Raw genomic sequence first — 15,236 nt, 5'->3', positions numbered from 1 at the left:
CTTGAAACGTTTACTCAAAAAATTGGCAATATTGACTGGAATGAACTACTTTGTTTAAATGTAAATCCTGTAAACCCATCTAAATCCTTTGATCTCTTTTACAATTTTATCAACAAATGTATAAATGACTGTGTTCCTCTGAAACAATCTTTTTCTAAAAAAATGCAAATCCACATAAACAATAGATCACAACTGGTATACTTACTTCTATGCGTAAACAGGATATTTTTTATAAACAATTTCTTAAAGAAAAAAATCCATTTAATAAAAGCATTTGCTCCATGCTTCTTATAAAAAATGTAGGAAGAAAATCGTCACTCTTTGCAAACTTAGTAAAAGTAACTATTATAAACAATATTTTGCTCATCATCGAAATAGCTCTAAAGCAATATGGAATGGTATCAGATCCATTATATCTTTCAACTCTGCCAGATCTCCTGCTCCTTATGTGTAAAAGCAACAATGATGTCACCACAGACCCTTTAACTATAGCTAACTCTTTCAATAATTATTTTAGCTTCATTGCAGAAAATTTAAGAAAATCTATTCGACCAAGCTCTCAACATTTCTCTAATTATCTCAACTCAATTTTCTTTCACGCTACTGATGAGGTAGAAGTACTTGATTGTATATCTCTTTTCAATAACAAAAAATCGACCGGCCCTTTTAGTATCCCACTCCAAGTCCTTCTTCCTGCTAAAAAATGCTATCGATTCCAATTGCTAAACTAATTAATCTGTCTTTTGAACTGATAATTATCCATCTTCTCTTAAAATTGCCAAAGTTATCCCTATCTATAAAAAAGACTCCAATGTTGAACTCAGCAACTATCGACCAATATCACTTCCTTTAAACATTGACAAAATATTTGAAAAACTTATTTTTAATCGATTATTCAATCTTCTTTCCGCTAACAGTACTATATTTCAAAATCAATATGACTTTAGGTAAAAATATTCTACTTCACATGCATATTCATATTACCCAAAAAATTATGAAAGCACTTGACAACGGCTATATTGTATGTGGCATTTTTATTCACTTAAAAAAGCATTTGACACAGTTGACCAAGAAATTCTACTAAAGAAACATATCACTATGGCATACGTGGCATTTCTTTATCATTACTTCGTTCATTTTTAACAAATAGAGAACAATTTTTTTATATATCAACAACTCTATGTCCTCTGATAAAACTATCCACCATGGTGTACCTCAGGGTTCTGTCCTAGTTCCATTTTGATGACACCAACTTGCTAAATATCAGCAAGTCACCAAAACAACTTAATACACAGTTGATCTCAAATTCTTATGTCAATGGCTCAATGTTAATAAAATATCCCTAAATAAATTTAAAACCGAACTTGTCGTTTTTAAAGCTCCCTGAAAGCAAATATTATAAATCTCTAATTAATGCAACAAAGATTATTCCTAGTGACTCCATTAAATACCTTGGGATAATTCTTTAGACTCTAATCTCACCTGAAAAAGCCAAATAAATAAACCACTTCTAGCCTCAAAAAAGCTAATGGAGCTCTTGCAAAAATTCGCCATTTTGTTCCGAAATGTGTTCTCCTTCAAATTTATTATGCTCTTTTCAATTCTCAAATTCAATATTGCTCTTTAGTGTGGCATCAAAAAAGTTTTCTCAACAGTCGGATAGAAGTTCTTCAAAATCATGCAGTCCGTATTGTTTCTTTTAGTACCTTCAATGCTACTCTCAAACCTCTTTACTGGAACCTAAGCTTACTTAAATTCTCTGACATGATCTCATCATGTAATATCATTTTTCTTCTGAATATTTTTCATAAAACTTTCCCTGACAGCATTTTTAATAGCTTTAAATTAATTTTTTTTATTCTCACCACACTCGTGCTGGTGAAAAGGGTTTTTAAATCCACCTCATGTCCACTGAACTGCCTTTGGTAAAAAATCCATTAAATTTCTTGCAAAATTCTTTAACTCTTTAAAATTTCTAATAAAAATATCATTGAATTGAAAACAATCCTTCATAAACATTTCATAAACTCGTTTAAAAGCTAATTACACTTTCAAACTGCACCTGCTTTTTATTCTCTTCATTGTTGATTTGTGGTTTGATGCTAACAGTTTTTGACAGTCCCTCTAAATTAAAATTTATCCCCGTAATTACTTCACCTAAATGTTTATCTTGAACCGTGTTGTTTTGTGGTTTTGTCCCATGTGATGTGTTTCCAGGTAGCCATCACACTTTCTAAGCTTCTAGAATAGCGCCAGGACGACACTAGAGCTATTTGCGATGAAAATTGTGCTCTTTCACCTTTTCTGACCATAATTGGAAAATAAACAAATGTTACAATACCTAAAATGAAAGAGAAGCGTAAACAGCTTTTTAACGTTCTGCAGTGCCGCTTACGTCAAAAATCGTAGGATGTGAAAAACTTAATAAGAATTTGAAACGGTGTCTATTTGGGAAACTGCTGCAGCAAACTGTGTTGATCCATCTCGCCTTTAAACCGACTCATTTTTACTTCATCTGAACTCTTTTTTTAAAGAATTCATGCGCCTTTTAGGTCCAAAATAACCCTGCCGCAACTCAAACGCTCTACTACTACGATTTTGGTTTAACAAAATCTTACCCGTAACAAGCCACAAGCTATAAAAAACACCTATGAACCAGGTTGGCACGAAAATTCAAAATTATTCTTGAAAGAAACCGCTGTATAAATTTTGTACTTAAAGACTTTTTTTACAAGTTGGTGGCTTAAATGGGAACTTACATTTGCGTTTTGCAACACAAGAGAGGAACAACAAAGTGTCGTAATTATAAGGCATCATGTAAAATAGCATATAAATATTCTATTTATGCACAGAATGGAAAAAGATACATGAAAACCTAACTATAATAAAATATATAATATGCTATCTCATTAACTTTCAACCAAATGAAATAAGATCACTCCTTAGTTAGGCGTTGCCTTCAACTACAAACTAGTTAGCAGCAAAAAGAATAGTATGGTATATTCCTGAAATTAGCCATGATGTCACAAAGGGTAAAGATCACAAAATTATGTACGTAATATTTGGAAGATATCAACTTGCAACCACTATTTTTATAATGAAAAAGTTACAAGCAGAAAAGTAAACTATGTTTTTTCTTTTAGAAGTGATCAGTTTGCATAAGTACACTATACATAATAAAATATAGTCTTTAGAAGTTCATATTGTGTTGAACCACATGCTCACGATTGAGAAACTTCCAAATAATTGTGGATTGGCGTCCAAGAAAATATCCTTCCTTATCAGGAAACTTTAAAAGATATTTTGTGTGCTGAAATCGAAAGTACATTTAGCTAAAACATTGATCACACTTAAAAACACAAATACAACCTTATTTTTGTCTTGTTAACTCGTTTGCCAGTTGTCGAATATTTTGGACTTTTTTAGTATTATTGACGAGGTACCTAATTTTTCTAAAACTACAACTATAGTCACCTAAAATTTATTGCCTGTTGTCACAACCACCACGCGAAAGGTTTTTTTCGCGGAAGTTTTTTCTCTTAAAGTAGTCCAATGAAGAAATAACTCAAATGGAGAGTGACCAGTAAAAAAAACAATAAAAAGAGATTAAGCGCTTACATTGTTTTGGTATCCTAACTGGCTCATGGTCTTGAAAAACAGCTTCGTGTACTGCATCACGAAATTCGTATATAATTTTTAAATGCTTTTCTTCGTCAATGCAGGGATCGTAAAAGCCATGCAATTGCGACTGAAAAAACAAAACAAAAAACAACAACATAAACACATATTTTTTTAAGCATTACGCCAATAACTCTTCCTAAATTACAGTTGAGGCACTCAAAAGTAGTAAAGTACAAGATTTTTATCCGGAAAAAAAATATCATCAGGAATTAATTAGACAAACGAGTACAGTTTTATGACTTTATCCATATCGTTTGTTTATCATGATAAAAATATAATAAACAAATAAATTAATGTCTACAAACCTTGGTCGCATTTGTTAAAATTAATTTTGATTCTTTAACTAAACATTGTACTGGGATAGTAACATTGACCAGATAGGGCGCATCTGGTGTGTGTCTATAAAAAACATATACATGTTTCATTGTAAATAATATTTAAAAAAATCGTTAATATAGTGTTTGTACATATATCTCACTTTTCGCCGCTAGAGAGACAACGTCCATACCAGGCTTCTCTTATGATCAAACCTGCAAAAGAGAAGTAAGCTACGGTAGGACCTCGAAAACATAAACATTTAGTCCTAGGAAACAATACCCTTGTTCAAATACCGCTTGTTCAAAACAATTCTTACCATGTCTTGCTTGTTCAACTTCTACAGCCCGTTCGTAAGAGTGAGTCAACAAAAGAATCTAAAGATTATTAAAATAGCGTTGTGGGGTGTTTTTTTCTATATTTAGAACAAGATAGCAAACATAGGTTATGTTAGAGCATGTGATATACATTACCTCTGCTTCGGCTTGTTTTTTTCTTTCAGCTATCAATTTAGCATGTTTTAAACGTGCAGCTTCTCGATCTCTGAAAGAAGAAAGAACAACAAATTATAACTGTCTCATAATTACATATATTGATAGTCTACTGCCACAATACGTGACTATCTGAGTCACATATTGTGTTATTACTGTCATTCCGACCCCTTGCAAGAACACATACGTACTACATATATACTTTCTACTCACTTTTTTCTTTGTTCTCGGATCATAGGTAGAAGAATTAGGGCTTTTATTGTAACATATGTAACTACAGGAGCTACTGTTCCATAGAAAATAGCTGATGGTGAAACAACTTCAGATAGCAGGATAGGGAAATTAAACGACTGGGTGTGACGATGGATTCTAAAGAAAGAAAAAAAGTTAATGACTTTACATGGAGATTTCAGTGCTTTAATCATTCAAAATACCTCATATTTTCGCAATTACAAAACACATTTTACGAAATACAGAAATTTTGATTTAGAAATCAGGAATTTAGGCATATCCACTCAAACCAATCCCAAACCAATCCTAACTTTAGGTAACATTTATCAAATATTAGTTACTTCCCAGTTACATCTTTGATTTTAATATAAAGGGGATAAATATTTCTCCAAATACATATTCCTATATGAAACTTACTTGATTTTGAGAGTAACACCACTAGCTTGTCCAATACTCATAGATGCACCGAGCCTGCTTAGTGAAGTTACTTTGTGTTCGCAACCATATTCGAATAAGAAACCAAATATGCCGTATCTAAAAAAAATACGGAAAGTCTTTACACTGGTTTCAATTTTCAGTTGACACAGAACAGGATCTTTACCTAAGGTTTTACGGCTATAAAATCTCTTCGCCACAATGTTGATAGTGATGAAACTATTTTCTTCTAGTGTTAATGATGACAAATGTATTTTATCCAGAACAATCATTACAAATTGACGAATATTTTCAGGTGACCTCCACACGACATTATAAACAAAAAAATTGACAGCATGATATTCGATAAACAAACAAACAAACCTGCATGAAACTTTTACTTTTGCATCTGTTCCAAATTTATGAGTATAAGACACAAGGGCTAACGAATGTGGTATCCCAATCTAAAAAAATAGCATCCTGAGGTAAAATATCTTTATAAAATTGTTCTTGTAGCTGTTTTGAAATAGCCATTTTGATAAATCTCCCACTTTAATTAATACATTTTTAAACAAACGTCCCCAAGCAAAAAGTTGGAAGATTTGATATGTTTTACGGTAATGGTAAGGGAAGAAACTGTTTGCAGAAGAAAGGATTGAGGGATTGAAGTTTGAGGATAGGATCTTGAGAAAAAAATACGAATGAGCACATATCTTCCATTAAGGAATTTAAAAGGATATGAATCAACAAAGGTAACTTACTCAACGTTTGCAAAACTTACTTGCAGTTGAGCCATGAAGTGATAATGTTCTGTATTTCTTATAAACGTGGAAGTCATAGCAGACATACGTCCTCCTGACCAAGATAGATATCCCATGGAATGTTTTGATAATTGTCTAGCAACCACTACAAAATAAAGTAATTTATAGGGTAAAGTCAAACTTTTCGTTACTTAATATGACACTAAAAATATTTTAAATTAGCCTATTTTTTTCTAGATATATACCATACTATACAAAAAATTAATAAATACAAACACACAAAATTAAAAAGAGCGTACTAGCTTGTAACCCTGCATTCAACTTTGATTGCTGTAAAGCAGAATTTATTGTCGCACTTGCAAACATTTTCTTTCCAAGATTATGAAAACCTTTCAATTTAAGGGTAGCTCCATTCCCAGCACCAACTTCAACCTAAAAGCGGTCACGTGATATCAAATGAAAGAATGCACGAATTTCATTAAAAAACACCTATCTTAAACTGGATACTTTGGAATTACGATAGGATGTTGCAAATTTATATGAGGTTTTAAGGGTGAACGTATTTAGACAAATAAACAAACTGAAACATTTTATTCAATCTAATTATTCAATCTAAAATACTATTAAAAAAAATTATGTGATCCTTTAATCTAGATAGATTTCAGCTCAAAAATATTTAGCAAATACCAAATCATGAAATTTTATTTAAGCGACAGAAGTTGAGCAAACACAGACACTGCTCAGCAATAAAAAATTTATTCTAATCCACCAAGCTCTCTTTCATTAAATAAACAAGTACACTGCTTTTTTATAATCACCAAGGTAATTTTGGCTTAGCCTCGATACGCTCAAGAATAATGACAGTTGAGCTTGAAATTATGCTTGTATGGTGTAAGCAGGTCGGGCGATTGCTCTACCGACTGTGCTATCAATCTAATGCTATGGGAAAGCAAGATGTGGTGGGTTTAAGTCCCACTCGATCCATCATCTTTGCAGCGCTTGAGAAGATAATGTCCGGGGTTACTTACACCAATATATCTCACATATGTATATGGATATATAGATCGTTGTTCCTATTCTTTCATGCTTTATTTGGTACGTTTTTTAGGCCTCTGTTTATCGAAGAAAGTTGAATAATTTGTCTTTTGTTTAAGGATTTCATTAGTTTTATTTAGACGTCTCTACCTTAGTAACTCATTTTAGACCATTGAGAAGGTTTGCAATCTAATGTGAAATCTAATTTACAATCAATGTGCAAACATCTCAAATCTCATTCTAGAATTTTTACTTTTTCTCAATAGTAAAGTTGATTTTTATTTTTTGTTTATAAACAATGACACTGTTTTACTATCTGAAATTCAGATCTGATTTTATGTTGTTTCCTTCTTCAAAAATCACTTCTGACAAAACACTAAGTAAGCAGTTAAATTTCTGAGCTGTAATGTATGCTTAGCATTATGCTTATTTTTTGAGACATTTGAGCTTGCATATGCTTGTTAACGTTATGTTTAGGCTTCCATGTTTTTTATGTAATAAATAACCTACATGGTTTTTGCATTATTATGATCCTACAAAACAATAAAACAAAACAATCCCAGTTTGCTCACCTCTCCCCAAGATTTGTTTGTGAACACTCTTTTCAACGATACATCAATGCTTCCACTACCATTACCATTTTGATTTTGAAGGGAACCGGATAAAACTGCTGTATTGTCTTTAGTAATAGGTGCCTATATAGAAAGCACAAAAATATAATTTCTTAGATAGACATCAGACTAACAAACGTATTTGAAAGCAACAGCAATGGGTAATAGAACCCTGCAAAAAATACACAAGTCTCATGTAAAAGTGCAGAGCCTTATGGAGATAAGCATGCATGACATTTTACAGGGTACAGGGTACAAAGTATGATACATTTTCTTCACAACAGAGAGAGTGTATTAAAGCTGTTGAAAGTGGCCTCCTCTTATTGACAATGAGTCCAAAAAATGATTTTCCATTTTCAAAATTGCACAAGCTTTATAAGAAGACAAGAAAAAAGAGTGTATCCCACCTCAATAGATTGATTAATTGTCATACCACGAATTTCAATGCTGGGGAGGAAACTAAAATATACATATTGTAACAGTTTTAAAATATTGCATTAAACATTGTAACAACAAAATAAAATTATGTTATTAGATCACCACCTCCGCTCATCTTCATAAAATGGGTCATCAATTTCACTGCTGTTAAAGATATCTGTGGCATCGATTTGCACTGTTATTGATCCCTACATAAAAAGTAACAATCAAAATATGTTGCTTATTTGTTCCTATGTTTAAAACAGTATTTTACAACCAACAGATCACAGGCAGCTTTTAATGCTGAAAAATAAAATTAGAACATTAGGTACAAAATCTTTCTTATTGTGTTGAACATATTAGTTCAGTTTTTCCATTTTGTGTTTATTTTATTATTCAAAGTTTATTATTTTTTAAACATATTTTGGTTCTGGGTAACCATTTCCCCACAACCAAACTATTTCCTAAAATTTATTGTTACTAATAATAATAATAATAATCCACAAAAAAGTAAGCATGGAACAACAGGTTAAACAAAGTGTAACAACAAACAGGGCGTACATACGTACATACGTTTGGGTCAAAGCTCGTTTGCTTGCTTTTGTCTACATCAAAAGTTTTCAATCTTCCTCCTAATTTCTTTGATAAGACTTGCTGAAATAATCACTTGATTGATAAATGTAATGCTTATGGCATATACCCGTCTTATCCCTGATTCATGCTTTTTTAATTTATTATTATTTCAAAAATTCACAAAGCTAGCTCACAAAACTTTGGGAATATAGTTATATTTGTGCATTGGGACTTATTCTGTCTTCTTTCATCTTTAAAGATAACTGTTTTAAAGATTCACTTTGTTAAAATCCCCTGAAATGCAATTATTTGTCTTCAAAGCAGAGTCCCAAGACTTGCATTTCTGTAACATTCTGTAACAAAAAAACAACAACAACAACGAAAAACAATAAAAGATCTTAAAAATATAGTACCGTAGGATTTGTTCTTTGTTCAATACGTCTTTGTTCAGCTTCTCGCTGAAGTCTTTCATATTCCTCACGAATCTAAAAGTTAATTTAAAAATAAGTATTTATATAAATTGTACAGCTAACACAATATGTATGCAAAAATGACCATACGCAATAATTGTACTTGAGTAACCTTAATAATAACCATAAGAAAAAAAGAGGTATGCAAAACTTTTTGCATAATTATTTGCGTAAATAAATGTAGAGCATTCATTGTATGTGCATACCTCTTGTGGCGTTCTTTTTCGTTCAATCAACTAAAATTATAAAAGTAACAACTATCACGAAGACGCTCCGTATAGGTTAAAATGGTTATATTTAAAATATTGTTTAATTACTTGAATTGTATTTGTAGATTTTTTTTTCAATATAGTTTAACTTACATAAACATATCAGGGAGAAACAAAATTTCTCTTGTTATTTTGAATCATTAAAATTTACAGTTAAAGACTAGTTTTGGCATCCTTGGCATTTCTTAACTTCCAAACCTTTCTTCCCAGTTGGGTCCCTTTTATAACATATTCAAACTACTAGCCAACACTATGTTTACCATGGCTTATCCAGCTATCTCTTTTGGGAACATATGAAATGCTTTCTCTTAAATTCTTTTGTCTTCTTTTTCACAGATATTTTTGTTCGAATTGCTAAAAAATCTCTGTCATGCATTAATCCAGGTTGTATTGCATTGAAGTCTGTATTATTCCTGATTTTTTTACTTTATTATTCTTTAAAAAATAAGGAATAAAAAAAATAAACATTTTTATTGTTGTACACTTGACAAAAATCCGTTTCCAACAAGAAGTTCAGTGGAAGTTCTAGAAACTTAACTCTAGAAACATATTCCAAAATATAAACTGATAATATTATGTTTAACTTACATCCCAACCAGCATCCAGTCCCTTCTGTCCATATGTATCATATATCATTTTGGTTTGAGGCTCTGACAGCACTAAAAAATCATGTCACAAATTTTATTGTTTTCTGTCACAACCTTATTTTCACTAGCTTTAAAAGAAAGCTATTTAAATGGGACAGGCAAAGGGGCATCTTTTCCTTAGTTTCTTTTACTTTCAAGACCAGAGTTAGTCAAAACAAAACTTTGACAAGTTTTTTGTTATCTTCTAAACACTAACCTTCATATGCTTTATGAATTCTTGCAAAAATATTTTCTGCTACCTATAAACAAAATTAAATAATCAGTCAGGGTATACTATTCAACCAAAGTTTATGGCTAATATTTTTTACGGAGGTGGAGAAATCTCCCCATTAGAATTAATGGACTGCAATTCTCAAAACATTTCTTTTTTTGGTGTATCAAATTTCTCTACTAATCATAAAATTTGCAGATCAAAATAATATCTAAAAAATATATCTATTTAAAAAAATAATAGCAACAAAGTTTGTTTCGCATTTAAATGTTACACATTTACAAGGATTGTTAGAAAAAGTATTACCATCTTTTACAAATGAAATATACTTATTTAACAACAGAAAAAAGATGTAAAGTATAATTAAAAAAACTAAGAAATTAAAAAATATATATATTTATTTATTGTGCATGCTTTGCTTATTATCTTAATTATCTGCACAATGAAATTTATTTATTTGCAAATAATAATTTCCATGTCCACTTTGTAATGTGAGGGGAAAGAATATTATTAAAGACCAGAGGGATCAACGAGCACTGCATATAGATTCTTTTGAAAATTATTTTTGAGACAGTGCTTTAGGAATTGGAATTTCTTAATCGTTGATAAGAAATATAGAAGATTTACTTGTAAGGTTTGTCATTTTTTTGTACTAATATAGGAAAAATTATTAAAACATAGTTGGATAATGAGTAAAAAAGGCATTACCTTAACCATAACCAAGCAACTTATAAAATGGTGGGGAATACTTAAGGGAATGCTTGGAAAAATATTTTTGAGATGGGCTGGACCCTTACAAAAGATGGTGGTTAAGAGGGAAAATATGGTATACAGTAAAATCGGTCTTGGTTGCCTCTATAAGACATTCACTTCTTTAGTGCAGGCTCCTGCAACAATGGAGCGGCGTTTTCAATCACGCACCAAAAACACCTTAGTCACTTCAATAATGCACACCTGAAATGTCTTTTGTATAAAGTAATTTTTTACTATAATAATAATCAAAGAAAAAAATGAATTAAAGTTCGGAATTTAAATGAAAAACATGCGTCTTCAAAAATGGATTATTTATTCGTTAGTTTAGGGCATCATTAGAGTGTATATCGCAGAAGTCGCCAAAGGCATGCTTCGAAAATGCTTGTCACTGGCACAGCTTAACATGAAGCAAAACTGTACAGGAGACTCAATTGTTTAAGTCTTCACAGAACATCTCTTCTCGCAAAACTGAGGGCAGGGCTGACTTATTGCTTGCTGTCGTGTGAAAGGCAGAACTTCTGCACTTCTTTTTAATACGATATACATTTTTTTCGATTATTATTACTAAAAATACTTGATTTCTCTTTCCCCTTTAAAAAATTTTTTAAACAATATTCAACATGCTTTTTCTTTGGTACTAACTCACAAGAACATTCGTCCGAAAACTGTATTAAGTTACAGGACACCTAACCTCTCCCATGTTCTGGTTATGTTTAACTTGTATGGGTGCGCACTCTTGTCGCAGTATTCTCTGTGACGATGAAGGTCGGACTGACTTGTGGCATGGTTCCAAATGGTCTTCTGTCTTTTGTTCGAGTCTCAGTGTAATGCACCAGCCCAGCATAAGAGTGTCAGCACGAGGAAAGGGGCTGACTTTAATGTTCTCTATACCTTACGTTCTTCATATTAGCATTGACCGTTTTTGACTGTGGCATTCAAATCTCACAACAAAGTTAGGTCGATAATTTTTTTGAAAATAATGCATACCTGATAATTCGTCACAAAACTTGTTCCTTCGATATATGCCTGCATTACGGTTTTTACTGCCCCTTTTATCATAGAACAATTTAGTATCTCCTTTTTAATTTTGACACATCTTACACCACACAAAATTAACAACTTTTGCGCCGTCTTTTTCAATGGTTTTATAGCCAATTACATCTGACACGTTATAATTTATAAAGGTTTTTAAGGCCAAACAATTTCCCTTTACAGTTGCCATCTCTCCACACTACTCGCAATTCTGTACTCTAAAGAATTTTATTTCTGCTTCTTTTTCTTTTGAAAGAAGTTTTACCGTTTTTACCTTCTTAGTCAAAAAAATGATCAATGGGTTTTACCTGTTTATTCAAAAAGTGATAAATGAGATTTCCCGATTTACTTTCAAACACTCAAATCTTTTTCTTCTTTAATATTCTAGACATCGCGTGACCTTATTTAAAAGAAAAATTTTGCAATCTCGCATTTTTGTTCTTTTTTCTTTCCATGTGATTTCTAAGAATTATTAATTGCTACAGTTTTATTTAGGAGCATGATTGTTTACGCACCTAAGAAATGAATTGATATTTTAGGCAAGTTATTTTTCTATCTATCTATCTACCAAGGTGTACGCGCGAGATTGCGCACCTAATATGACGCAGCCTGTCAGTGTTGCCACAACTGATTCTCCTATGCATTTTTAGTGCGAAATAAACTGTGAACATACTCAACCATTGAACAGCTATTAATTTTGAAGACATCTAATTTGGGGACCTCAAATGGAGAGATGCAGGTTTATAAAGTTTGAACTTTACCTTAGGATCTTTTCAGAGTTTTAGATGTATATAAAAACATACATTTGTAAATAATTACTTGTATATACATATTTGAGGATAAACAAATATTGCTTAAACACACCTGTTTATTTTTTAAATCCAAATGTTTGTCTGGATGGTATGTGACACACATGCGTCGGTATGCAGACCTGATCTCTTCATCTGTGGCCTAAAAATAAAATTTCTAGACATTTACATAGAATTTATGTTATATAAGAGCTATACAGTTCTAAAAAGTATACATGAACATTCACCCTAATGAAAGACTGCTATAAAATTAAAGGCATCTTATAACTTTTTTCTTTACGAGGAGGATATTCAGGAGAGTTCAGTGTTTTAAAAATCTTAAAATTTTTGTCTGAAAAAGCCTGCATCTATTTTGAAAATTAAAAACAACAACTTCTTGTTGTAGTAAAGCACTAATGTTTTATCTTTAGAACTACTGTTTTGAAAATTTTCAAGCAACAATTGGCAATTTTTTACCATTTAAGATAATGTTTCGGTAGTTGTTAAACTATGGCAGCGTTCTAGTGTGGCAAAGTTCGTTTTTAGAACAAAAAAGTTTGTCTTGCAGAAAACATAATGCATATACAGTATATATCTCAATTATATCTCAATTTCAATTTGAAATTCATTACGTGAGTCTTTTTAGATCACCATAATGATTAGCAAGTTTCAGTTATACAAAAATAGATTGCTTTAAAGCTGACCTCCCACTTTTAAAAACGATTATCTTATCCTGTTTAAAAATGTCAAGAATTAGTAAATTTAACATTTATTTAGTAAAATAAGAAATAATAAAGCAAATATAAAGCCACATTTTCTTGAGTTTTTTATAGCGACGTAGTTTAGTGGTTATTACTCTTGTGCTTTGTGCGGGCGACTGGGGTTCATTTCCCTCTTGCAGTGATTCAATATGATCAATTGAATATTACCATAACCCTGGGTTAACCCAAGCCATGAGAGGAAAATTGGGGAGATGGCGCACACTGTGTGAGCCATTGTATGCAGGAAGTTGTCTGCCAGGGCGCTGACCCTAATTGAGTTTGCGTTGAGCATTAAATACTCCAGGACTCCCCAACAAAGCCATGGCCCCTCCTGGAAGTAATAGACAGAGTATATACCTCTATATTTATGAGGCTAGCCATGTAAAATACCCACATTTCTCAGTTCAGGAGTTGAGTCAAAAAGCGAAACCACTACGCATCTGGGAAACCGTTTCCCATTAGGGAAACTTCACAGTTTCCAATTTGGGAAACTGTTACACCCTAAACAGGCCAGATATACGGCAATGATTTCCCATTAGGGAAACCACCAAAATAAAAAGGAATCTGCGCACGAGCTGGTTAAGAAACGCACTACAAATTTTTAACCAATAGAAAGGGAATATTTTCCTGCAAATTCTCACTGAAGGAAAAAAAATATTGTAGCCTCTTTCCGCAATTCTGTAAAATGGTTCTGAGAATGGGTAACGGTTTCCCAAAGGGAAAACCCAAATTAAAATCAAAAAAAATTAGTTTAGGAAAAATTTTCCTATATGAGAAACTATTTCCCTATATGACATGGGAATTTCCCTATAAAACATGGAAACCGTTTCCCTTTTAGTGTCATCTCCCGAACTGTCTCTCTCATGCTTCCTGGTTGTGGTAATGTTTTTTTGAGTTAAACCCAGTTTTTGAAGTTATCTTCAAGATGGAACAAAAAGGTTCTTTGAACATGATGCCGCGTATCCGTGTTTAACCGTCAGATAAAAGAATTATATCATTATTATTTAAACACGGCTCACCTCTCTGGCAATGTGTGTAAATTTAACTATATGGTGATTGGTTTACTCGTTATTTACATGATAGAATTATGGGTATTTTTGCATTCCATTTATAAACAAAATAATGTATATGGTCTACCTCTTTTCTGATATTAAGAATGGAATAATAATCTGGGTTTTCTTCATACTCATCTTCACCGTCCGCATCTGGGTCTGCCATCTTGAAATGTGCTTTGGAGGGGGGCGGGAGCAAGACAAAAGGGCGCCCTTGGGATGGCGCATGTGTGAGACTTTTAGCGAGACAAAAAAATTCATTCACATTCAGCCACATTTTTCCCTTAACATTTTTTGTGATTATGCGAGAATAGCTGGACTTTACGTTTTAATTTTTTTGTAAAATTATAACACATAATTCTCTTCATTATAACGAAAACATTTTATTTGTTAAAAAATGCTTCTATATCATAAAATTAATAACTTTAATGATTACTATTTTAAACTTCTTATGAAACTTTGCTTAATATGCGCAATGTGAAATTGAGTTGTGCACGGTTAGAAAAAAGAACAATAGAATAACGTTCTGAATAAGATATGATTAAGAAACTCGAAAGTTTCTAAACCAGGGTTTTTGTCTATCTACTATGTAAAAACTTATAAAAAACGCCCCGAGAAAAGAAATCTATGCAATTAAGAGTGTCTTGGAAAACTTTACAACTTAATCAAACATTTATGGACGCAAGTTCGTAGAAGAAACAAAATTGCAAATCCTTTTTACATG

General features: G+C 32.0%; 1 protein-coding gene across 2 annotated transcripts; it reads right to left on the bottom strand.

Moving 5' to 3' along the window:
- Positions 1–2,085: 2,085 nt before the first annotated feature.
- Positions 2,086–14,795, bottom strand: LOC130614842 (dnaJ homolog subfamily C member 11-like). Of its 2 annotated transcripts, none has more exons than XM_057436302.1 (20): positions 14,598–14,795; positions 12,776–12,862; positions 10,112–10,154; positions 9,857–9,927; positions 9,206–9,235; positions 8,943–9,014; positions 8,083–8,165; positions 7,947–7,998; positions 7,501–7,623; positions 6,193–6,325; positions 5,914–6,038; positions 5,517–5,596; positions 5,136–5,252; positions 4,701–4,856; positions 4,470–4,539; positions 4,316–4,373; positions 4,160–4,211; positions 3,987–4,080; positions 3,619–3,748; positions 2,086–2,341 (listed from the first exon to the last, which is right to left on the bottom strand). In XM_057436302.1, exons 1-20 carry the CDS (start codon positions 14,787–14,789, stop codon positions 2,166–2,168), a joined length of 1,944 nt encoding a protein of 647 aa, XP_057292285.1. In that variant the 5' UTR covers positions 14,790–14,795; the 3' UTR covers positions 2,086–2,165. The 2 variants fall into 2 exon arrangements, with proteins under 2 accessions (XP_057292285.1, XP_057292286.1); XM_057436303.1 differs by lacking the exon at positions 2,086–2,341 and adding an exon at positions 2,819–3,310 and having other exon boundaries at positions 14,598–14,790.
- Between the last annotated feature and the right edge of the window lie 441 nt (positions 14,796–15,236).

The sequence above is a fragment of the Hydractinia symbiolongicarpus genome, chromosome 11 (assembly GCF_029227915.1).
Source record: "Hydractinia symbiolongicarpus strain clone_291-10 chromosome 11, HSymV2.1, whole genome shotgun sequence".
Taxonomy (NCBI): Eukaryota; Metazoa; Cnidaria; class Hydrozoa; order Anthoathecata; family Hydractiniidae; genus Hydractinia; species Hydractinia symbiolongicarpus.
Note: the sequence above shows the minus strand (reverse complement) of the source record. Positions and strands in the feature narration are given on the sequence as shown.